Source organism: Scyliorhinus canicula, chromosome 20 (assembly GCF_902713615.1).
Source record: "Scyliorhinus canicula chromosome 20, sScyCan1.1, whole genome shotgun sequence".
Taxonomy (NCBI): domain Eukaryota; kingdom Metazoa; phylum Chordata; class Chondrichthyes; order Carcharhiniformes; family Scyliorhinidae; genus Scyliorhinus; species Scyliorhinus canicula.
In genome coordinates, this window is record NC_052165.1 from 35511804 (window position 1) to 35537197 (window position 25394).

The 25394-nt window shown below is 53.9% G+C and overlaps 1 protein-coding gene across 7 annotated transcripts in view; it reads left to right on the top strand.

Moving 5' to 3' along the window:
• LOC119955196 (tetratricopeptide repeat protein 41) overlaps positions 1-25394 on the top strand; it is a 102132-nt gene that overhangs the window by 25074 nt on the left and 51664 nt on the right. For all 7 annotated transcript variants that reach the window (XM_038781184.1, XM_038781191.1, XM_038781190.1 and 4 more), the window contains exons 5-6: positions 9928-10091; positions 15424-15892. In XM_038781184.1, the coding sequence (XP_038637112.1) occupies positions 9928-10091; positions 15424-15892 (633 nt within the window). The remainder of the gene's footprint in view (positions 1-9927; positions 10092-15423; positions 15893-25394) is intronic.

Here is a 25394-nt window from a genome sequence, read left to right on the forward strand (position 1 = left end):
TGCCAGGGGTTGTACACAAGGACCAGACAGGGTTTGTGAAGGGAAGGCAGCTGAACACAAATGTGCCGAGATTGTTGAATGTCATCATGATGCCGCCGATTGAGGGGGAGGCAGAGATAGTGGTGGCGCTGGATGCGGAGAAGACCTTCGATAGAGTGGAGTGGGGGTACTTATGGGAGGTGTTGGGGAGGTTTGGATTTGGTGAAGTGTTTATTAGATGGGTAAGGCTGCTATATGAGGCCCCGATGGCGTGCGTGGCCACAAATGGGAGGAGGTCGGAGTACTTCCGGCTTTACCGAGGGACCAGGCAGGGTTCCCCCTGTCCCCCTTGTTGTTTGCACTGGCAATCGAGCCGTGGCGATGGCGTTGAGGGATTCAGAGAGATGGAGAGGTTTGGTGCGAGGTGGGGAGGAACATAGGGTGTCGTTGTATGCCGATGACCTGTTACTGTATGTGGCGGACCCGGTGGGAGGGATGCCGGGGGTGATGGAGCTGCTAGCTGAGTTTGGGACCTTTTCAGGTTCTAAACTAAATTTAGGCAAGAGTGAGGTGTTTGTGGTGCACCCTGGAGACCAAGAGGAAGGAATTGGTAGGCTCCCGCTTAGGCGGGCAGGGGAGAGCTTTAGGTACCTGGGTGTGCAGGTGGCCAGGGACTGGGGGACTCTTCACAAACATAATTTCACCAGACTTGTAGATCAGATGGAGGAGGAGTTCAAGAGGTGGGACATTCTGCCATTGTCGTTGGCGGGGAGGGTGCAGTCCGTCAAAATGACGGTGCTTCCGAGGTTCTTGTTCCTCTTTCAGTGCCTGCCCATCTTTATCCCCAGGGCCTTCTTTAGGAGAGTGACTAGCAGTATTTTGAGATTTGTGTTGGCACATGGGACTCCGAGAGTGAAGAGGGTGTTCCTGGAGCGAGGGAGGGATAGAGGCGGGCTGGCGCTGCCCATACTTTTGGGGTACTATTGGGCGGCCAATGTGTCAATGGTGCGTAAATGGGTGATGGAGGGGGGAGGGGTGGCGTGGAAAAGAATGGAGATGGCGTCATGTAGAGGTACGAGCCTGGGTGCCATGGCAACGGCTCCGTTGCCACTCTCTCCTAAGAGGTTTACCACAAGCCCAGTGGTGACGGCGACCCTAAGAATCTGGGGACAGTGGAGACGGCATAGGGGGGAAACAGGGGGCTCGATGGAGGCTCCATTGGGTGGCAATCATCGGTTCATCCCAGGGAACAGGGATGGGGGATTTAGGGGGTGGCAAAGGGTGGGCATCAGTAAATTGAGGGACCTGTTTATTGGCGGGAGGTTTGCGGGCCTGGGGGAACTGGAAGATAAATTTGGGCTTCCCCAAGGGAACATGTTGAGATACTTGCAGGTAAAGGCGTTTGCTAGGCGACAGGTAGAGGGATTCCCTTTGCTGCCCTCGCGGGGGACGATGGACAGAGTGCTTTCGGGGGTGTGGGTCGGAGAGGGGAAGGTGTCTGACATTTATAAGGTAATGCAAGAGGTGGAGGAGTCGTCAGTGGAGGAGCTGAAGGCTAAATGGGAGGAGGAACTAGGGGAGCAGATAGAGGACGGGACTTGGGCGGATGCCTTGGAGAGAGTCAACTCTTCCTCCTCATGTGCGAGGCTTAGTCTCATCCAATTTAATGTGCTGCACCGGGCCCACATGTCCGGGACTAGGATGAGTAGGTTCTTTGGGGGTGAGGACAGGTGCACCAGATGTTCGGGGAGTCCAGCGAACCACGCCCATATGTTCTGGGCATGCACAGCACTGGAAGAATTCTGGAAGGGGGTGGCGGGGACGGTGTTGAGCGTGGTTGGATCCAGGGTCAAACCAGGGTGGGGACTCGCGATTTGTGGAGTTGCGGTAGAGCCGGGAGTGCAGGAGGCGAAAATGGCCGGTGTCCTGGCCTTTGCGTCCCTAGTAGCCCGACGAAGGATCTTGCTGCAGTGGAAGGATGCGGGGCCCCCAAGTGTGGAGACCTGGATCAGTGACATGGCGGGATTTATAAAATTGGAAAGGGTCAAATTTGCCCTGAGAGGATCAATACAAGGGTTCTATAAACGATGGCAGCCTTTTCTGGTCTTCCTGGCTCAAAGATAGGTATCTTGGTCAATAGCAGCAGCAACCCAGGAAGGGTTGGGGGGGGGGAGGGGTGGAGGGTGGGGGGGGGGGGGGTGTTCCTTATTGTAGTTTCTATTATGTAACTTAATATTGTGTTAATTTGCGTTGTTATTAATATGCTGTGTTGTTCATGGAGGTGGGGCGAATGTTTATGATTGCTAATATTATTGTTATTTTTGGTATTTTATTACGGTTCGTTGTTGTTGTATAAATTCAAAATTTTTCAATAAAAATTATTTTAAAAAATAAAGGACGCACCCCGGTCGCTGTGCACGTAGCTGGGGAAACCGAACAGGGTGAAGACACTATGCAGGGCACTAATGACTGTGTGGGAAGTCATATCAGGGCATGGGATGGCAAAGGGGAATCGGGAGAACTCGTCAATAATGTTAAGGAAGTAAATGTTTTTGTTAGTGGAAGGGAGTGGCCCTTTGAAATCGATTGCAAGGCGTTCAAAGGGCCTAGAAGCCTTGACCAGGTGGGCCCTGTCTGGTCTATAGAAGTGCGGTTTGCACTCCGCGCAGATCGGGCAGTCCCTGGTGACCGCTTTTACCTCCTTGTTGGAGAAAGGCAGGTTTCGGGCTCTTATGTAGTGGGCGAGCCGGGTGACCCGTGGGTGGCAGAGGTAATCGTGGATGGCTTTTAGGCGGCTGATTTGCGCGCTGGCGCATGTCCCACGGGATAGGGCATCCGAGGGCTTGTTGAGCTTCCCTGGTCAATATTTGATATCGTAATTGTAGGTGGAGAGTTCAATCCTCCACCGAAGAATTTTGTCATTTTTAATTTTGCCCCTTTGCGAGTTGTCGAACATGAAGGCGGCCGACTGTTGGTCGGTAATGAGGGTGAACCTCCTACGTGCGAGGTAGTGCCTCCAGTGTCAGAGAGCCTCCACGATGGCTTGTGCTTCCTTCTCGACTGAGGAGTGTCGGAGTTCTGAAGCGGATAGGGTACGGGAGAAAAATGCAACGGGCCGCCCTGCTTGGTTTAAAGTGGCTGCTAGCGCTACCTCTGAGGCCTCGCTCTCAACCTGAAAGGGAGTGGATTCATCCACCGCCCGCATGGCTGCTTTGGCGATGTCGTCCCTGATGCAGCTGAATGCCTGGCGCGCCTCAGCAGACATGGGAAATAGTGTGGCCTTGAAGAGTGGGCAGGCTTTGTCCGCATATTGGGGGACCCACTGGGCGTAGTACGAAAAGAGCCCCAAGCACCGTTTGAGGGCCTTGGGGCCATGGGGGAGGGGGAGTGGTGCGGTGCGGGTCTGGGCACAGGACTCCGTTCTCCACGACATAGCCGAGGATGGCTAGTCTGTTGGTGCGGAACACGCATTTCTCCTTGTTATATGTAAGGTTTAATTTTTGGGCCATCTGGAGGAAACGGTGGAGGTTGGCGTCGTGATCCTGCTGGTCATGGCCGCAGATGGTAACATTATCCAGATACGGAAACGTGGCCCGCAGCCCGTACTGGTCTACCATTCGGTCCACTGCTCGTTGGAACACCGAAACCCCGTTAGTGACGCCGAAGGGAACCCGGAGTAAATGGAAGAGGCGGCTATCGGCCTCGAACGCCGTGTAGTGGCGGTCCTCCGGGCGGATTGGGAGCTGGTGGTATGCAGACTTCAGACCCACCGTGGAAAATACCCGATATTGGGTGATCTGGTTTACCATGTCTGCAATTCTGGGGAGGGGATACACGTCTAGGAGCGTAAAGCAATTGATGGTCTGGCTATAATCGATGACCATGCGGAATTTTTCCCCGGTCTTGATGACCACCACCTGAGTTCTCCAGGGACTGTTACTGGCCTCTATGATCCCCTCACTGAGGAGCCTTCGGACCTCCCTTCTGATAAATATCCTATCCTGCAGGCTGTACCGCCTGCTGCGGGTGGCTACCGGTTTGCAATCCGGGGTGAGGTTGGTGAAGAGAGAAGGGGGGGCGATGCGCAGCGTGGCGAGGCTGCAGATAGTGAGTGGGGGCAGGGGCCCGCCGAAGCTGAGGGTGAGACTCTTGAGGTTACATTGGAAATCCAAGCCTAAGAGGAGAGGCACGCAGAGGTCGGGCAAGACATACAGTTTAAATTTGGAATAGCTAGCGCCTCGAATTGTTAGCGTTGTTGTAGTGCAGCCTTGGATTTGGATGGAATGGGAGCCCGAAGCGAGGCTCATAGTTTGGTTGACGGGATAAATAGGGAGGGAACAGCGTCTTACCAGCTCTGGGTGTATGAAGCTCTCTGTGCTCCCGGTGTTGAAGAGGCACGATGTGTTGTACCCGTTGATCTGGACCTCCGTCATCGAATTTCTCAGATACTTGGGGCGAGATTGGTCGAAGGGTGACCGCGTTGAGTTGCGGGCCGCGTGGTGGGTGCCCGGGGGAGTCAAATTCTTCTGATCGGGCATCCTGTTGAGTAGATACCGCTGCGTTCTGGCGAGCTTGATGCAGGAACACTGCGCTGAGTTGCGGGCCATGTGCTGACTGCCCGGGAAGGTCGTACTGCTCCGATGAGCTGTTTGAGTCTGGGGATGCAGCTACGGCCCGTGAATCGCATGTGGAGGGTGGTGATGAAGATGGCATCCAAGATGGCGGCCCCCATGAATCGCACGTGGCCGGCCGCATGGTGGAGGTTTGCCAAGATGGCGGCCCCCATGGATCGCACGTGGCGGGAGGGGGCGGGGCCTGAGTGTAGGCCATAGCGTTTCGGGCCCCGCGGACCTGCTGGTGCTGGGGGCGATGTTTTTGGACTGTTGGGGTGTTGAGGGCTGGGGCCCTTCTGCCGAGGCACACTCTAGCATAGTGGCCTTTCTTCCTGCAGCTGCTGCAGGTCGCAGATCGGGCTGAGCAGTGCTGCCGCGGGTGCTGGCTTTGTCCACAGAAGTGGCAGGCTGGAGCAGTTGAATAACTGGTTTGGGGAGCTGAATAGTGGCAGGCTGGAGCAGTTGAATAACTGGTTTGGCAAGCTCAGTAGCTGGCTGGGGAAGCTGAGTAATTAGCTGGAGCAGCTGGATAGCTTGAGTAGTTGACTGGGACAGTAGGGCGACCGGCTGTGGCAGCGCGATAGCTGGGGGGCCTTGCGGCACAGACTTGAGGGGTCATCAGGTCGGGGGCCCATGCGGGGTCCGCGGGAAACGAGTTGAGGCTGCGGAAGGAAACTTCCATCGTGATAGCAGCCTCTACGGTAGTCTCTAAGCCCTGGGCCCCATTTTCTAATAGTCTCTGGCGTACATAGCTAGATCGAAGACCCGCTACAAAAACATCCCGCACAGCAAGCTCCCTATGTTCGGCCGCGGTTACGGCCTGGTAATTGCAGTCATTTGAGAGATTGTTCAACTCGCGTGCAAATTCAGCTAAAGTTTCAGTAGACCGTTGTCGGCGAGTCGTGAACACATGACGGGCAAAGACCTCATTCATGGGCCTAATATACATTTTGTCCAAAATCGCCAGCGCTGCGGTGTAGGAACCAGCTGGATTTAGTTGTGTAGAAATTATGTGGCTTACCCTCGCGTGCAGTAGGCTGAGCTTTTGTTCCTCCGTAGTTTCAGCGGTGCTGATTTCGGCCAGGTAGGCCTTAAAACATTTCAGCCAGTGGCAGAAGGTTTCTTTCGCCTCTGCATCCTGCGGATCGAGTTCTAGATGTCCTGATTTTAGAGCGGATTCCATGCTTTACTTCGGCAGCTTCTTAAGTGTATTAAATTGATGGAACCATCAATTCAGCGAACACGTGTAGTTGGATCTGAACAGAGGCTTTAATACACTTACAACAGAGCCAGCCTATTCGTCGTTGAACTTCAGATGAACTGGCAGGCTGGCTCTAAGGCACTGATCTTTATACATCGGTCCCAGGGGGAGGAGTCCTGGGCGGAGCCAAGGGAGGAGTCCAGTACAAACTCTCGCGTACTCCCAGAGCGACTCCCCCTGGTGGTCGGATAGTGCAACTGCACCTACAATGGTGGATAGTGAACATATATACACGGAGTTATATTTGCAACTATATACAGCATTGATCTTACAACGGGTAGATAACGAATATATATACATGGAGTGATATTGGCAACTATATATAGTGTGAATCACATTCACCACAGCAAGGACGGTATCGAGGGTGGTAGGATCCAGGGTCAATCCAGGCTGGGGACTCACAATATTTGGGGTTGCAGTGGAGCCGGGAGTGCAGGAGGGGAAAGAGGCCGGTGTTCTGGCCTTTGCGTCCCTAGTAGCCCAGCGGAGGATTCTTCTTCAGTGGAAGGATGCGAGGCCCCCAAGCGTGGAGGCCTGGGTCAACGATATGGCAGGGTTTATTAAATTGGAGAGGGTGAAATTTGCCCTAAGGGGGTCAGTGCAGGGGTTTTTCAGGAGATGGCAACCATTCCTAAATCTCCTGGCAGATTTGCCTCTCCCCGAAGAGGCAACCTACGGGGGCACAGGGCAGGTGCGGCAGAGCGCACTGCTGGCAGCAGGGATGGGCGCCAGGGCCAGAGGGCCCCCACGATGCTGGGCACTGACGAGGCCAGGAGTGCGGAGTTTGGGGTGACATGCAGGGACATGCAAAGTCTGCAGTGCCAACTGGGGCCACCGTGTAGCCTGTTGGACCTGGTTGCGTACGGGAGTATGCACCATGCAAACATGTCGGCCTTGCAGTCAATGAATATTGGAATACAACCAGCAATGGTGGCCTTCCTGCTCGTCATTGCAGCCCTGGGGGATGCCCTGTGGCTGTACAACCTGGAGCTGTTCGAGGAGGAGGAAGCTGCAGCAGCGGAATGTGCAGCAGCAGAGTGTACAGCAGCAGAGCAGGAGGCTGCTATTAATGATGGACAGCCGGCCGCCCAACAGGCCGAGGAGGAAGTGCAAAGGAGACACCACATGAGGCCTTACGTGTACCGGTAGCGCCTGACCTGCCGGACCGGCCATGTCATCGAAGGCTCTGGTTGAGCAGGGGCACTGTGCGACATTCCTGTTGGATCGTGGAGCACCTGGCACCGCAGGGAAATGCGGGAGGACACCCACACCCCGGTGGCCATCAAGGTGACAATCACCCTGAATCTGAACGCCACGGGGTCCTTGCAGGCGCCCAGTGGGGACCTATCCAAGATCTCACAGAGCTCGATGCACAGGTGCATCTGCGCCATCACAAAGGCCCTATATGTCCAGTGGGCACAATACATCCATTTCAAAGTGGATCAAGCCCACCAGGATGCCTGGGCAGCAGGATTCACCATCATCGCCAACATGCCCCTGGACTAAGGGGTGATCGACGGCATGCATGTCGCCCTACGAGCACCTGCAGATGACAGGCAACTGTACACAAACCGAAAGGTGTTCCAGCAGCTGGGCCCCAGCCAGATTCTGCGCCTATGGAACATTCTATCCCAAAGCCGATGGAGACATTAGGGAGCGGACAGGACATTCAGAAGGAGATGTCAGCGACACTCCAGAAGGTCCATAGCCGATTGGAGAAGTCTCAGAAGCTACGGGCGCAGGAGATGGTGTCATCAGCCAGGCCCTCAGCAGGTACTCCTTATCCCCCATGAGCCAGCAGGTCATTCTGGGGTGGTCCTCGAAGAGGCCAGATATGTTTGACAGCCCCAAGATGTAGCTGTCGTGCACACTCCCTGGGAAGCATGCATGATCTGCATGTGATGTTCACACACAAGCTGGATATTCAGGGAGTGGAACCCCTTCCTATTAAAGTAGGACACTGCCAGCTGGCCTGGTGTGCGCAAGGTGACATGCATGTAGTCTATCAGGCCCTGGACCTGGTTCATCGTGGTGATGGCAGAAAATCCTGCTGCCCGGGCATCTTGTGCTTGGTCCATGTCAAAGTTGATATTGTTTTACACCCGGACAAACAGGGCATCCGTGACCTGTTGGATGCACCTGTAGCTGTGGCCTGCGAGATTCACACAGATTCCCCCTTCGAGCCCTGGAAGTTCCCAAGGTTCAGGGCTGCAGTCACCTTGACGGCCACAGAGAGTGGGTGTCCTCCTTCTCCACGTGATGCCAAGTCTGTGAGGACATGGCACAGTGCCGCTATGTCTCCTTGGAGAGGCGGCACTTGTGCCAGGATTTTCTGCCATCATTGGGTTATGCCGTTGGGTTGTGGACCAGCCCCCTCCAGAGTGCTGAGCCCATCCACGTGCAAGGGGAAGGCTCTGACAGGGATCTGATTTGTGGAGGTTGCTGGTTTTATCTGTGCCGAAGTCTAATTTCCTTCTGTTGCTTCTCCATCCTTCCATGCAGTGTTCTATGTTAATTAAACGGTGAAAGAGCCCCAGTAATCACCCCATCACAGAGTGGATACACTGCAGTTTATGTGATCATCTGATGAGACGTACACCGGTCAAGTGAATAAAGTCATTCACCCTCTACCGACACTGTATGGCCAACATCCTGTATACCCCCTGGGCACTTATGGCCCATGCAGTGTTGATCTCCCTGCTTCGCCGCCTCCTCCAGACCTTCACATGGTCCAGGAGAATGCATAAGGAAGCGCCACTAAAGTTAGGGGCTAGCCTCTTAGCTCCCCTTCCAGACATCCCAGTGTTAGTATTGCGGGGATGTCTGGGCGCTTTTTAAAAATGGCACCTAGATATGACGGCGGGAGACACGCCATTCAGCCCACCCCACCATGGAACAGGTCACAACACGGTAGCACAGTGGTTGCTTCACAGCGCCTTGGACCCGGGTTTGATTCCCGGCTTGGGTCACAGTCTGCAGAGTCTGCACGTTCTCGCCGTGTCTACGTGGGTTTCCTCCGGGTGCTCTGGTTTCCTCAGACAAGTTCCGAAAGACATGGCGCAGGGGTCCCGGCGCCGAGGAGTGGCATGAGCCACTCCAGCGTCGGGACACCCTTAAGGTGCGGAATCCTCCGCACCTTCAGGGGCTAGGCCGGCCCCGGAATGGTTTGCGCCACACCGGCCAGCAGGGAAGGGGCTTGGCGCCACGCCAACCGGCGCCAAAGGGCTTCCGCTGGCCGGTGCAAGTTGGCGCATCCGTGTGAGTGGCAGTGTGTGCCGGCATCATCCCAGCGCCTGCGCAGGGGGGTGGGGAGTCATCTCCGCATCGGCCATGGCAGAGGACCACAGCGGCCGACGATGAACATTAGAGTGCCCCCACGGCACAGGCCCGCCCGTGGGCCCGGATCGTGGGCCAGGCCACCATGGGGGCACCTCCCGGGGCCAGATCCCCGCACCCCGCCGAGGACCCCGGAGGCTGCCCGCGCCGCCAGGTCTGGACGGTAAGGACCTACTCAAATTTACGGCAGCGGGACCAGCAAAAAAACAGGCGGCCACTCGGCCCATCATGGGCCGGAGAATCGCCGGGGGGGAGGCTGCCGACCGGTACGGCGCGATTCCCGCCCCCGCCAAATCTCTGGCGCCGGAGAATTCGGCAGTCGGCGGGGACGGGATTCAAGCCACCCCCCCGCCGGTGATTTTGTGACCCGGCGGGGGGTCGGAGAATCCCACCCTTGCTGTTAGATTGGACATTCTGAATTCTCCCCCAATGTACCCGAACATGCAGCGGAGTGTGGCGACAAGGGGATTTTCATAGTAACCGCATTGCAGTGTTAATGTAAGCCTACTTATGACACTAATAAAGACACTAATAAAGATTATTATTATTAAAGCCCCAAGCTGCATAATTAGTGAGGCTGGAGATGGAAGATACCGCGGGATTTCCTGTCGACCTGTCATCTCCATCCCGGCACCCGCTATGGGAATAGACGGGAGAATTCACCCGATATTTGTTCATTGAAAAGTGAATATGACTTGTGCACAGTGTGTATGAAACATTTTTATAATTGAATTTCAGGAGCTCAACATCACCCAGATGCTTTCAGTGCAAATCCTACAGATATTTGGATGTTTCAGATGATCCGCGAAGCCTTCATAGCAGCGATTGGTTTAAAACCATGTGTGCTGGTGCTAGATGGTGCTGATCAACTAACTGGAACTCATGGAATGTCAGCAAGCCAGGTATTCTTCTCATTATTAATGTTAATTTGATAGTAAAACAGATCTTTGGTGCTTTTTAAAAATAAAGAAAAGATTTTTCAAATGGTGGTGTTTTCTGCGAAGTGCCCCACAGCAATTAACCCTGGGAAGGGTATTAATTACCTCAGGTCGAGAATTCCACCCCCACCTAGGGAGAAAGTCTCACCGATTAGCCGGCAGCGTTGTAGTGCCAGAAGTGTCAGACTGAAGAGGTGGCCACTGCTGGCAGCTCCTGAATAAAAACAATGTTATGGATGTTAAGCCTTCAGCCAAGTCCGGGTTATCGGTGGGACCTGACTGAGGCCACAGTCAGTGGGGTGAGAAGGGTGGGGGGGGGTGGGTTTGACAGGCTATGGGACAGCGTTAAAAGGGGGATATGGGGCTGGATTCTCCGCACCCCGACACTGAAATCACGTTCAGCAACAGGGCGGAGAATCCAGTTTCCCACATGAAATCGGGACCGGCGCGGTTTAAGCGATTCTCTGCCCCGGAAAGCGGTGTATTCAGAGAGTACGCCGCACAGAGTATCTACCACCTGAGTCCATTGCCAGGGGCCCGCCCCACTATTCCCTGCCCCCTGCCGGCCGAATTCTCGACTTATGTACCGTCAGATACCACGAGACGAGAATGGTGGAACAATCGAGGTTTTATTGAACAAGATGTGTGCCTCCTGTAGCTGGAACCAGAAAGGCTGCAGCACAGGAGAGCACGCACTTTTATTAGCAGGCAGGGATTTACCATCGTACCTCTAAAATACAGGCAGTCTTGTAATACATATAATATACCACTAGTGGAGTTCACCACAACTACGGCATATTTATAATGTGGTCCTGCTGTTCGGGAATTTCGCATGGTGGCTGCGGACTCAGTCCGTGGCCGCCACAGACGGAGGCGGGCCGATTGGAGGGAAGGGAAGGCCTCCTTCGGGAATGGGGTCGTTTTGAGCGGGCGTTCTGGGTCGGGTGTGAGGCCGATCGGGGACACTATTTCCATCCATGGTGATGAGACCATCAATTCACGCGACACGTGGTTAGAAGTGAACAGTGGTTTTAATCGTCTTACAACAGAGCCTGCTTGTGACGAGATGAACTCTAGATGAACTGGCAGGCAGGCTCCGACTGCCAAGCTTTATACAGCCAGTGGGGGGGAGGAGTCATGGGCGGAGCCAAGGGTGGAGCCCAGTACAAACTTCCGTACATTCCCAGTACACCTCCCCCTAGGGGCAGAGCCATGCAACTGCTCGTGTGCCGAGCTTACAGAGGCATGGTACAACATGTGTGATAACAGTATGAATTATGCTATTATGATTCACCACATTCACCCCCTGTAAAAAAATCAAGTCCGACGGGGGTGATGGTTTACAGATTGAGCCTGTCCGGTGGTCGAGTTGTCCGTTGTGATCGGTGGAGCACCGGGGTGCAGTCTCTTCTGGTGGCTGGATGATCACGGTCGGTTGGGGTACAATGGCGGACTCCAGGGGTGATTCTATCCGAGCTTCGTACTCGTCTGGTTCGACTGGGGAGTGGGGATGCTGGGAGCTTGCGGGTGTGGGCGTGTGGAACATGTGTAGCAAACTGGTAGGCGCGGGGGCGTGGGGCGCTACGAGTTGGGTGGGATGTAGTGTGAGGGGTACCTCGGCGGTGGTAGTGGTGGGGTTTGATCCTGCAGGCGCTAGGTCCCGGAGGGATACGGTGTCCTGACGGCCGTCAGGGAACTCTATGAAGGCGTATTGGGGGTTCGAGTGTAGTACTGTAGCAGCACTTTTTCCACAAGCGGGTCAGTTTTGTGTGCCCTGACGTGCTTCCTGAGGAGCACTGGGCCCGGTGTCTTCAACCATGCCGGGAGCGAAACCCCCGTGGTAGTACCCCTGGAAAAGATAAAGAGGCACTCGTGAGGGGTCTGATTGGTGGCGGTACACAAGAGGGACCTAATAGCGCGGAGCGCGTTTGGGAGGACTTCTTGCCAATGGGAGATCGGGAGATTTCTGGACCGGAAGGTCAGTAGGACGGTCTTCCAGACCGTCGCATTCTCCCTTTCCACCTGCCCGTTCCCCCTGGGGTTATAGCTGGTAGTCCTGCTCGAGGCGATGCCCTTGTCGAGCAGGTACTGATGCAGCTCGTCACTCATGAAGGACGAATCCCGGTCGCTGTGTACATAGCTGGGGAAACCAAACAGGGTGAAGATATTATGCAGGGCCCTGATGACTGTGTGGGAGGTCATGTCGGGGCATGGGATAGCAAAAGGGATTCGGGAGAACTTGTCGATGACATTTAGGAAGTACACATTCCGGTTAGTCGAGGGGAGTGGCCCTTTGAAATTGACAGCGAGGCGTTCAAAAGGCCTAGAAGCCTTGATCAGGTGGGCCCTGTCTGGTCTGTAGAAGTGCGGTTTTCACTCCGCGCAGATCGGTCAATCCCTAGTGACGGCTATTACCTCCTCGGTGGTGAAAGGCAGATTTCGGGCTTTAATGTGGTGGGCGAGCCGGGTGACCCCCGGGTGGCAGAGGTCATTGTGGATGGCTTTTAAGCGGTCGCTCTGCGTGCTGGCGCACGTGCCGTGGGACAGGGCATCTGGGGGCTCATTGAGCTTCCCCGATCGATACATAATATCGTATTTGTAGGTGGAGAGCTCGATCCTCCACCTCAGAATTTTATCATTTTTAATTTTGCCCCTTTGCGAGTTGTCAAACATGAAGGCAACCGATCTTTGGTCGGTGATGAGGGTGAACCTTCAACCTGCGAGGTAGTGCCTCCAGTGATGAATAGCATCCACAATGGCTTGTGCTTCCTTTTTGACCGAGGAGTATCGAAGTTCCGAAGCGGAGAGGGTTCGGGTGAAAAATGCAGTTGAAGGCCTGACGGGCCTCAGCTGACAGGGGAAAAAGTGTGGCCTTAAAGAGTGGGCGGGCTTTGTCCGCATATTGAGGGACCCACTGGGCATAATATGAAAAGAATCCCAGGCACCGTTTGAGGGCCCTGGGACAATGAGGGAGAGGGAGTTCTAAGAGGCGCATACGGTCCGGGTTGGGGCCCAGGACTCCGTTCTCCACGACATAGCCGAGGATGGCTAGTCTGGATGTGCGGAAAACGCATTTCTTGTTGTACGTGAGATTAAGTTTCTGGGCAGTCTGGAGAAATTGGTGGAGGTTGGCATCGTTGTCCTGCTGGTCATAGCCGCAGATGGTGACGTTGTCCAAGTACGGAAAAGTGGCCCGCAGCCCGTACTGGTCCACCATTCGGTCCATTGCTCATTGGAACACCGAGACCCCATTTGTGCCGCCAAAGGGAACCCGGAGGAAGTGGAAGAGGCGGCCATCAGCCTCGAACGCCGTGAAGTGGCGGTCCTCCGGGCGGATTGGGAGCTGGTGGTATGCAGACTTCAGATCCACCGTGGAGAAAATCTGATACTGGGCTATCTGATTCACCATGTCTGCAATCCTGGGGAGGGGGTACACGTCGAGCAGCGTAAACCGATTAATAGTCTGACTATAGTTTACGACCATGCGGAATTTTTCCCCGGTCTTGATGACCACCACCTGAGCTCTCCAGGGACTGTTACTGGCCTCTATGATCCCCTCACGTAGGAGCCTCCGGACCTCGGTTCGAATGAACACCCTGTCCTTTAGGCTGTACCGCCTGCTGCGAGTGGCTACGGGTTTACAGTCCGGAGTGAAATTGGCAAAGAGAGGAGGGGGGGGGGGGGGGATTCGCAGCGTGGCTAGGCTGCAGATAGTGAGTGGGGGTAGAGGTCCGCCGAAGCTGAGGGTGAGACTCTTGAGATTGCACTGAAAATCGAGTCCCAGTAAAAGTGCGGCGCAGAGTTCGGGCAGGACGTACTAGCGCCTTGGATCGTTAGAGTCGCGATGGTGCATCCTTGGATGTGGACAGAGTGGGAACCCGAAGCGAGGGAAATAGTTTGCCGTGCAGGAAAAACAGGGAGCGAACAGCGTCTTACCAGATCTGGGTGTACGAAGCTCTCGGTGCTCCAGGAGTCGAAAAGGCATGGTGTACTGTACCCATTGATTTGGACCGTCGTCATAGAGTTGTGGAGATGTTTTGGGCGCGATTGGTCCAGTGTGACTGCGTTGAGTTGCGGGTAGTCGCTTGACGACGGTCGTCAAGGCCGCACGTCAAGCGTCACGCCGGCTGACGCGGCCGATGTGTCGGCCGCGCATGCGCAGGTTGGACAACGCCAACCCGTGCATGCGCAGTTGGCGTCTTTTCCCTTAGCCACCCCGCAAGACGTGGCGGCTTGACCTTGTGGGGCAGCGGAGGGAAAAGAGTGCGTCCGTTACGGAGGGCATCGATCGCGGGCCTATGTCCCCCTTGGCACGGCCGTGGTACTGCCGTGCCCAAACGGGCATCTGGCGCCCGTTTCACGACGGCAGAGAGCAGGTGTGTTTGCTCCCGTGTTGAAACGGGCGTGAAGGCCCGGCCGCTCGGCCCATCGGCCTCGAAGGATTCGCGGCGTGGGTCGGGCGTGGGGGGGGTGGGGGGGAGAATAGCGGGAGGGCATGAAAAATGTCGGGAGGCCCTCCCGCTATTCTCCCACCCGGCGTAGGGGGCGGAAAATCGCGCCCATGATTTTTCACGACGGCGTGGGGCACATATTTTCTGAAACGGAGAATCCGGTCCATGATCTTGTTGGGGTGGTACCTCTGATGGGCACTGGGGACACCGAAAGGAGATGCCTTCACACTTGCCTGTCATCAACCCAAGCGGTAAAAGCTGCAGGGCTACTTGTCTGATGTGGTCCGATCCTGCCATGGGTAATACAGAACAGTGACGGGTGAGGGATGAAGTACTTAAGTAGCCATTAATTGGCTACTTAAGGGCCTCAATAAGCCCAAGGGCAGTTGGGCCACCTAACACCTCCACTGCCCCCTTGTAAAAAGGTAGACAGGTCAGGGTGGGCAGATAAGTAGCATGCAGGCCTTGCTCTGCCGCCTTCAAACCAGAGGACTGTAAAATTTCACCCAAGAATCAAATTCAAGCTTTATATGAAATAAAATATATATTACAATGGTGCTGTGGGACTCTTGTATATTCCACTTTTAATATTCAATGACAACATAAAGAAAGTGGTGTTTGTCTCAGAAATATGCAGAAGCTACACAGTTTATGACTGTAACATTCATGATCCATTTTGACTTCATCATTGATTTGACAAAGTTCAAATACAAGGAGCTTGGTAAGTAATTATTTCTACTTCGAAAGTGTTTTGAAAAAAAAATGTATGGTCATTTTGAATAGCTAATAAGCCTTGTCCTGCCATTAATTAATTACTACTAACGTAATTACACCTCTTCCTACAGGTAAAGGAATTCTCATGGCTTCCATGGCCCCTCCCAGCTCATTGCAAGCTTATTGTAACCAGTGCCTCTTCGAATCTTGCCTACAAATCATTGTCACAGCATGAAGAAGTTAATGTGGTGCAGCTTTCCAATCGAACTGAAGATAAATTCAGAATCCATATTTTCAAGAACCATCTGGCCATGCCCCACAAAGAGATAAATGAGCACCAAATCCAAAATATCATGAATAGAAAATTGAGCACACTTCCACTTGCCCTAGTTATATTGGCTAATGAGCTTCGAGTATGTGGAGCATTCAGAAATGAGACAGATTGTCTGGAGGAATATCTTCACTGTCATTCTGTTCAGGAGTTGTGGGCTGCCGTATTTAGGCGGTGGATTGAAGACTACAGTTGGGTTACCGAGGAGAGAACTGGTAGCAGAGAAAAATACATCCCTCATTCTTCCTGTCCTCATTCTTCCATCTCAGGTTAGTAACTATATTTTATGTGACATTTTAAAAAAAATCCGTAAAGCTTGCAAAACCCACCAAAAAATCTGACAAGATGTTCACATAAATACAAAGAAGGTATGACACAGCCGTTACTTATCTATTAAATTTGCAACTTTGTTCCATTTTGTGTTCTAATTTGCTCTTGAAAGCCAAATTCAATTATCTTCCAAGAACAGTGGATAAGGCCACTTTTGTAGTGTTTAGTGATCAAAAGTAGCTATTATTCAAAAAGCAAATGTCTGCATGTGATCTCAACTTTGTCAACTCTGTAAAAACCACCTCATCCAGTGTGGTGAACACTGTGTGCACCTGTATTAGGTGATGTAAGGTAACCTGTACTACAGGTTCGCCGGTAGACCCTGTCGGCCTGCTCCGCCCACAAGGAGCCATATAAATATGTGTGTCCTCCATTGATCTGCAATTTCACCAGCTGCAGTAGGAGGCCATGCATCTGACTGTAATAAAGACACAGTTGTACCCAATCTGAGTCTTTTGTGCAATTGATCGTGCATCAATTTATTGCAGTCAGATTTTCAACGAAATGGATATCAGAATCAAACCAGATCGCCTGCAGCTGGATCTGCACTCGCCCGACGCCAGAAAGGATTTAATCACTGGCTAGCTTGTTTTGAGGCTTACATCAACGCTGCGACCCCCACGCCGACAGAGGCTCAGAAGATACAGGTCCTGTACTCCAGGTTAAGCTCCAACGTGTTCCTGTTGATCCAGGACGCCCTGAGTTACGCGGAAGCGATGGTACTCCTAAAAGAAAACGGGATGAGCAGAAAGCGAACACGATTGTCGCCAGGCACGTACTCGCCACTCGCTCTCAACTCCCTGGTGAGTCCATCGAAGACTTCTGGCGAGCCCTAATCCCACTCGTCCGGGACTGTGACTGTCAGGCCGTTACGGCCACCGAACATTCTAATCTCCTCATGCACGATGCGTTTGTAATGGGGATTGCGTCGGACACCATCCGACAACGACTGCTGGAAGGGGCCATGCTCGACCTAGCGGAGACAAAAACTTTAGCGCTCTCCATGATGGTTGCATCTCGTAATGTCCAGGCCTACCCCTCTCGCCGCTCTGTCCACCCGTCCTACCCCTCGTGGACCCCGCAAACGACCCCCCCAGCTGGGGCTCTGCCTACTCAATATGCCTGCGCCGTATGCCAATCCGCGAACCACGGGGGTCCCCGCTGCTACTTCTGCGGTCAACCGAAGCATCCCCACCAATGCTGCCCGGCCCGCGCTGCCACCTGCAAGGCCTGCAGTAAAAAGGGCCACTTTGCAGCTGTGTGCCAGGCCCGCACAGTCGCCGCTATCACGCCCACTATCGCCCCCTCCCCCCTGCCAAACGCACAATGGGCGCCGCCATCATCTCCTCCCGGGGCCACGTGCGGTCAGTGGGCACCGACATCTCCCTGCTCAGTCCACGTGCGTCCCATGGGTGCTGCCATCTTGCCCAGCGCCACCAATGTGCGTCCCATGGGTGCCGCCATCTTGTCCCACCCCCGCAATGTATGCCCCATGGGCGCCGCCATTTTGTTCCCCACAGGACCTCCGGACGCCGCCATCTTGTCTTCCTCACGGGGCTGGAACGCAAACTACATCCCACAATCTGGGTCGCCAACGCTCTCCATCCAAAACCTCTGATGACAACCCGCAGCTCGCCTCGGTGACGCTGGACCAGTCTCGTCCACACAACCTGGCCACCGCTTCGACAGTGGTGAAAATCAACGGCCACGTGACCTCTTGCCTGCTGGACTCCGAGAGCACCGAAAGCTTCATACACCCGGATACGGTAAGGCGCTGCTCTCTTGTGGTTCACCCCACCACGTGCGGTCAGTGGGCACCGACATCTCCCTGCTCAGTCCACGTGCGTCCCATGGGTGCTGCCATCTTGCCCAGCGCCACCAACGTGCGTCCCATGGGTGCCGCCATCTTGTCCCACCCCCGCAATGGGCGCCGCCATTTTGTTCCCCACAGGACCTCCGGACGCCGCCATCTTGTCTTCCTCACGGGGCTGGAACGCAAACTACATCCCACAATCTGGGTCGCCAACGCTCTCCATCCGAAGCCTCTGATGACAACCCGCAGCTCGCCTCGGTGACGCTGGACCAGTCTCGTCCACACAACCTGGCCACCGCTTCGACAGTGGTGAAAATCAACGGCCACGTGACCTCTTGCCTGCTGGACTCCGAGAGCACCGAAAGCTTCATACACCCGGATACGGTAAGGCGCTGCTCCCTCGTGGTTCACCCCGCCAATCAACGGATCTCCCTGGCCTCCGGATCCCACTCTGTCCCGATCCGAGGATTCTGTACAGTCACCCCCACTGTCCAGGGCGTAGAATTCAGCGGTTTCCGTCTCTACGTCCTCCCCAACCTCTGCGCTACACTATTGCTGGGCCTGGATTTCCTGTGCAATCTCCAGATCCTCACCCTCAAATTCGGCAGGCCCCTACCTCCACTCACCGTTTGCGGTCTCGCGACCCTCAAGGTTGAACCCCCCCTCCCTCTTTGCCAATCTAACTGCAGATTGCAAACCCATCGCCACCAGGAGCAGACGGTACAACGCTCAGGACAAGGCCTTCATCAGGTCCGAGGTCCAGCGGCTGCTTCAGGAGGGTATCATCGAGGCCAACAATAGCCCCTGGAGAGCCCAAGTGGTAGTAGTAAAAACGGGGGAGAAACACAGAATGGTTGTGAACCTGAGCCAGACCATCAATTGGTACATGCAGCTCGACGCGTACCCCCCTCCCACGCATATCTGATATGGTCAATCAGATTGCGCAGTACCGGGTCTTCTCAACAATTGACCAGAAATCCGCCTACCACCAGCTCCCCATCCGTAAATTGGACCGTCCATATACTGCCTTCGAGGTGGACGGTCGGCTCTATCATTTTCATAGGGTTCCCTTTGGCGTCACTAACGGGGTCTCGGTCTTCCAAAGGGAGATGGACCGAATGGTCGACCGGTACGGTTTGCGGGCCACGTTTCCGTACTTGGATAATGTCACCATCTGCGGCCACGATCAGCAGGACCACGATGCCAACCTCGCTCAATTCCTCCGCACCGCCACTCTTCTCAACCTTACGTATAATAAAGAGAAATGTGTGTTCAGCACGACCCGCTTAGCCATCCTCGGCTATGTAGTCCAAAACAGACTTCTGGGGACCAATCCTGAACGCATGCACCCCCTCATGGAGTTCCCCCTTCCCCACTGCCCCAAGGCCCTCAAACGCTGCCTGGGGATCTTCTCGTACTATGCCCAGTGGGTCCCAAACTATGCGGAAAAGGCCCGCCCACTCATACAATCCACTCAATTTCCCCTCGCGGCCGAGGACCAACGGGCACGATTCTCCGCTGCCCACGCCGGTTGGGAGAATAGCGGGAGTGCCTCCCGACATTTTTTGCGCCCTACCGCTATTCTCCCCCCACCTCACCCGACCCACGTCACGAATCGGCGCTCGCCATTTTTTACGGCGAGCGGCGATTCTCCGCGGCCGATGGGCCGAGCGGCCGGGCCTTTACGCCCGTTACTCCACGGCAGCAAACACACCTGCTTGCTGCCGTTGTAAAAACGGGCGCTGGATGCCCGTTTGGGGCATCCAGAGGCACGTTTTGGTCCGGAGCACCACCGTTGTGCTCGGGAGGGGACAGGCCCGCGATCGGTGCCCACCGATCATCGGGCCTGCGTCCAAAAGGAACGCACTATTTCCCCTCCGACGCCCGACAAGATCAAGCCGCCACATCTTGTCGGGCGGCGGTGGAGAAATGCGGAACCGCGCATGACGGTCGATAAGGCCGCGATGCCGTGATTCCTGGGGTCCCGCTCCTAGCCCCGATGGGGGGGAGAGAATGGGGTCCCGGGAAGGGGCGTGAAGGCTGCTGTGAAACACGGCCAGTTTCACGGCAGCCTTTACGACTCTCCACATTTGCGGAGAATCTCGCCCAACATGCCTTCGCCCGTATCAGAGCAGACATAGCCAAGGCCGGGATGCACGCAGTAGACGAGACACTGCCCTTTCAAGTAGAAAGCGACGCTTCAGATGTTGCCCTTGCCGCCACTCTAAATCAGGTAGGCAGACCCGTGGCATTCTTTTCCCGCACCCTTCATGCCTCTGAAATTTGGCACTCATCCGTCAAAAAAGAGGCCCAAGCCATCGTTGAAGCTGTGCGGCATTGGAGGCATTACCTGGCCGGCAGACGATTCACTCTCCTCACTGACCAACGGTCGGTAGCCTTCATGTTCAATAACACACAGCGGGGCAAGATCAAAAATTATAAAATCTTGCGGTGGAGAATCGAGCTCTCCACCTATAATTACGAGATTTTGTATCACCCCGGCAAACTCGACGAGCCCCCAGACGCCCTCTACTGAGGTATATGTGCCAGCGCACAAGTAGACCAACTCCGGGCCCTGTACGGCAGCTTTTGTCACCCAGGGGTCACACAACTGTACCACCTCGTCAAGGCTCACAACCTGCCCTACTCCATTGAGGAAGTACGGGCAGTCACCAGAGACTGCCAGGTCTGTGCGGAGTGCAAGCCGCACTTCTACCGGCCGGACCGTGTGCGCCTGATTAAGGCTTCCCGCCCCTTTGAACGTCTCAGCGTGGATTTCAAAGGGCCCCTCCCCTCCACCTACCGCAACACGTATATTCTCAGTGTGGTCGATGAGCACTCCAGATTCCCCTTCGCCATCCCATGCCCCGATATGACGTCTGCCAAGATCCTCAACACAATCTTCGCTCTGTTCGGTTTCCCCGCCTACATCCACAGTGACAGGGGATCCTCATTCATGAGCGATGAGCTGCGACATTTCCTGCTCAACACGGGTATCGCCTCCAGCAGAACGACCAGCTACAACCCCCGGGGAAATGGGTAGGTAGAGATAGAGAATGGGACGGTTTGGAGGGCCGTCCAGCTGGCCCTACGGTCCAGGAACCTCCCAGCCTCTCGCTGGCAGGAGGTCCTCCCTGATGGACTACACTCCATCCGGTCACTACTGTGCACCACCACAAATAACACACCCCATGAACCTGTTTTTACCTTCCCCAGGAAGTCCATATCCGGGGTGTCGCTCCCGACTTGGCTCGCAGCTCCAGGTCCTGCTCCGTAGGCACGTCCGACTCCACAAGGCGGACCCCTTGGTGGACAGGGTACACTTGCTCCACGCCAACCCCCAGTATGCCTACGTGGAGTTCCCCAACGGCCGCCAAAATACTGTCTCCCTCAGGGACCTGGCACCGTCAGGTTCCACCCCAACACACTTCCCCAGCCATGCGCCACCCTCCCCTCCCCCGGCGCTACCAACATTAACCCCACCAGGTCCATCCCTCCTTCCCCTGCCCACGCAAGAGGACAAAGAAGATTTCGGCACGCTCCTGGGGTCATCCGACTACTGGCCAGCACCGACATCGGCGACACCAGCACCACCAGCACCGACATTGCCGCCACCGTTACGTCGCTCCCAGCGAACTGTCAAAGCACCAGATCGACTGACCTCTGATGGGCACCGGACTGTCAAAATGGACATTTTTTTCCTTCCCCACCTGAGGAAGGAGCTGCGCTCTGAAAGCTCGTGTTTGAATCAAACCTGTTGGACTTTAACCTGGTGTTGTAAGACTTCTTACTGTGCTCACCCCAGTCCAACGCCGGCATCTCCACATCATTTTATGAGACACTGTGCATAATTCACAACATTGTATATAATTCCACACCACCCCCGCCGGACTCATTCTTAACAGGGGGTGAATGTGCTGAACCATTGTGTACACCTGTATTAGGGGATGTAAGGTAGGACCTGTACTACAGGTTCGCTGGTAGCCCCTGCCGGCTGGCTCCGCCCACAAAGAGCCGTATAAATATGCGTGTCCTCCATTGATCTGCCATATCGCCAGCTGCAGTAGGAGGCCACGCATCTGACTGCAATAAAGCCACAGTTCTATCCAATCTGAGTCTTTTGTGCAATTGATCGTGCATCATCCAGGAAGCCTGGAGACCAACAATGGTTTAATAGGAAGTATAGAAGAGCTAACCAGGAGCAGCATCAGGTATACAAGGGTGAGAACAAGGGACAAGGCTGAAATGCTTGCAAAAGCTGATCCCACTTGCTCACTCTCATGGCTGCCAATGTCTAGCCATTTGGTTGATTCATGTTACGTTAAGAGTGGCTGTGCCATAGCCTTGACTACATCCTAGCTCTAGTGCTGACAATCTGAACGCTGTGACTAACAGGGCCATAGCCAAGCTAATCCAATACAGCTATGGGGAGGGATTCTCCGAACGCCGCCGTGTCGGAGAATCACCGGGGGGGGGGGGGCGGAGTGAATCCCGCTCCGTTGTTCCAACGCCGGCTGCCAAATTCTCCGGCGCCGGTTTTTGGCCAGGGATGGGGATCGCGCCGCACCGGTCGTGGGCTGTTGGCAGTGGCCACCCCGGCGATTCTCCGGGCCCCGATGGGCCAAGCGGCCACCTGTTTTTGGCCAGTCCCACCGGTGTGAAAAGGACAAGGTCCATACCGGCAGGACCTGGCTTTGAGGGTGGCTTGCAGAGTCCTCAGGAGGGCGCAGGGAGATCCAGAACCAGGGGGGGGCCATCACGGTGGCCTGGCCTGCGATCGGGGCCCACCGATCTGCAGGCGGGCCTGTGCCGTGGGGGCACTCATTCCCTCCGCGCTGGCCTGTGTAAGGTTCTGCGATGGCACGGAGAAGAAACCCCCTGTGGAGGAAAAATGCCAGCGGTTCTGCGCATGCGCCAGAACACACTTGCGCTCCTGCGCATATGCCAACTTGCAGGCGGAGGCCCTTCGACGCCGGTTGGTGTGGTGCCAACCACTCCAGCGCCGGCCTAGCCCCCGGAAGTGCGGAGGATTCCGCACCTTCTGGGTGGCCCGATGCCAGAGTGGTTCATGCCACTCTTTGGCGCCGGTACGGCCCAGCCCGCCGGTTGCGGGAGAATCCCACCCATGATGTTAGCATCAATCCAACAGTGGAAAATTGCTTGGATGTGTTTTAAATGAGGGGATGATACTAAAATAGGTGGGAAAGCGGGCAGTGAAGAGGAGATACATATTTTACAGACAGATATAGAGATCTCCTATAGCTAGGAGATTGGGCCAAAATTTGGAAGATGGAGTTTAATGTAGATAAGTGTGAGGTTATCCATTTTGGCCGAAAAAATAGTCAGGCAAATTATTAACTAAATGGAAAGCAGGTTCAAAATACCTCTGGGCAGTTGGAAATAAGGTTTCTTTGTTTATAAATCACAGAAAGTCTGTATGCCAGTACAAAATGTAATAAGAAAGGCAAATGGAATATTAGCATTTATTGAAAAAGGACTGGAATGTAAAAGTAGAGAACTATTGTTACAATTGTATAGGGTGTTGGTGAGATTACATCTGGAGTATTGTGTCCAGTTTTGGTCTCCTTATTTGAGGAAGGATGTGGTGGCATAGGAAACAGTTCGGAGAAGGTTCACCATATTGATTCCAGGGATGATGGGGTTGACGTACGAGGAGAGATTAAACAGAATGGGCTTATAGGCTTACACTCGCTGAAGTTTAGAAGGATGAGAGGGGAACTGATTGAGGTATACAAAATACTAAAAGGGATTGAAAAAGTAAATGTAGACCAAATGCTCCGACTTGTGGGCCAATGTCGAACAAGAGGTCACAAATATAGGTTGAGAAGTGGTAGATTTAAAACGGACAAGAGGAGGCACTACTAAGGTAAAGTCACCATAGGCCCAGATGACCATAAACTGCTTTCCCCTTTGCGGGGAAGAGCTGACTGGTGGTGGTTTAACCTGAGGATCTCCATACCTCAGGCGAGGGACAAGGTTGAGAAGGTGGGCCTTCATGAATAACCTCAGTCGGTACGGAAATTGAACCCGCACTGCGTCCTTGTTCGGCAGCTATCTAGCCCACTGAGCACCTTTTGAAAAGGTGTACTAATTGGCTGCCGCGTGAACGCTTGCTGGGAATGGTTAGTTCACGGAAAGCTGTTAGATAGGGGCTCGTTCCAGTTAAAGGTATGGAGATTGGCTTCAATTGGTGATTATTAATTTCTCACCACATCGCGGTAGGATCCTGTTCTCATCAAGGGGAGCAGGCCGGTTAGATCGCAAACCAGTTGCCGCCTGGCGCGGTTCCCGAATTTGGCCTCTCCCACGATCTAACAAGTGTGACGGGGCTGGTAAATCACGCCTGATATAACCTCAAACACGAAACAACACAGATGCTGGAAATCTGAAATAAAACCAGAAAACGTTGGAGACATTGGCAGCATTTGTGGAGAGAGCACTTCTGCCTCACAGCGCCACCACCCCGGGTTCAGTTCCAGCCTTGGGTGACTGTATGTAGTCTCTTTGTTCTCCCCGTGTCTGGGTGCTCCGGTTTCCTTCACAGTCCAAAGATGTGCAGGTTGGGCGGATTGGCCATGCTAAATTGCCCCTTAGTGTCCAAACATGTGTAGGTTAGGCGAGGTTCCGGGGATAGGTTTGGGCCTAGGTGCTCGGTGCATACACGATGGATCGAATGGCCTCCTGCACTGTAGGGATCTATGGAATCTATAGAAACAGAGTTAACATTTCAAATCAATTATTTACCAACAGAATTTAGCTGCCTTCCAGTACCTTGCTCACATGCCCTTTTTTGTATGACAGACTAGACGGGGAATATATAGATATGAACCGGCACAGTAGAGCTCTACCCTGTCCTTGACTGATTTTTCATGCACCCCCGTTGTCCAGTTGGTGTCAATGGGCCTGAGAACTCCTGAATGAGTTATTTTAATTTTTCCTTCTTGTGTTTTCATACAACAGTATTTGAGATTAAATTTACTGAAGAAAGAACAATGTGGCTTGTTACATTGTGTGAATGTAACTGGATAGTAGCATTTCAAGGGAAGCTAGATAAGCATAGGACAAAGCAAGGAATTGAAGGATACATTAATAGGGTGAGGTAGAGGAGGGAGGGAGGAGGCTTCAGCAGAGCAGAGTAGTTGGGTCAAATGTCCTTTTTCTGTACTATAAATTATATATGTAAAACACTATATGCAATTGCAAGAATTTTTAATATTTCTAAATGAAAGATTGCTCTTCCGCACAAACCCTATCAGCTTCAACAAGTAGAATCATGCTAATATTTATGGAGCTAATAGGCAGCTATCATATAACAGTAAATTTTGTAAGGTATTGCACTGTCGCATATAATCCACAACACAGTGAATAATTGCAGGGATAATGTGACGGTATATTAGTAAAATAAACTCTAGAGTATTGCATTCAGTTCTAAAGAAGGATATTTTTACCTTGGATGGGGTGCTGCACAGATTCACCAGTATAATACTGGGGCTAAAAGGGTTAAATGATGAAAGTCAGAATAGGCTTGTATTCCCTTGGATAAAGAAGATTAAGGTGTGATCTAACTGAGGTGTTCAAAACGATCAGAAGTATTGAAAAGGTAAGTG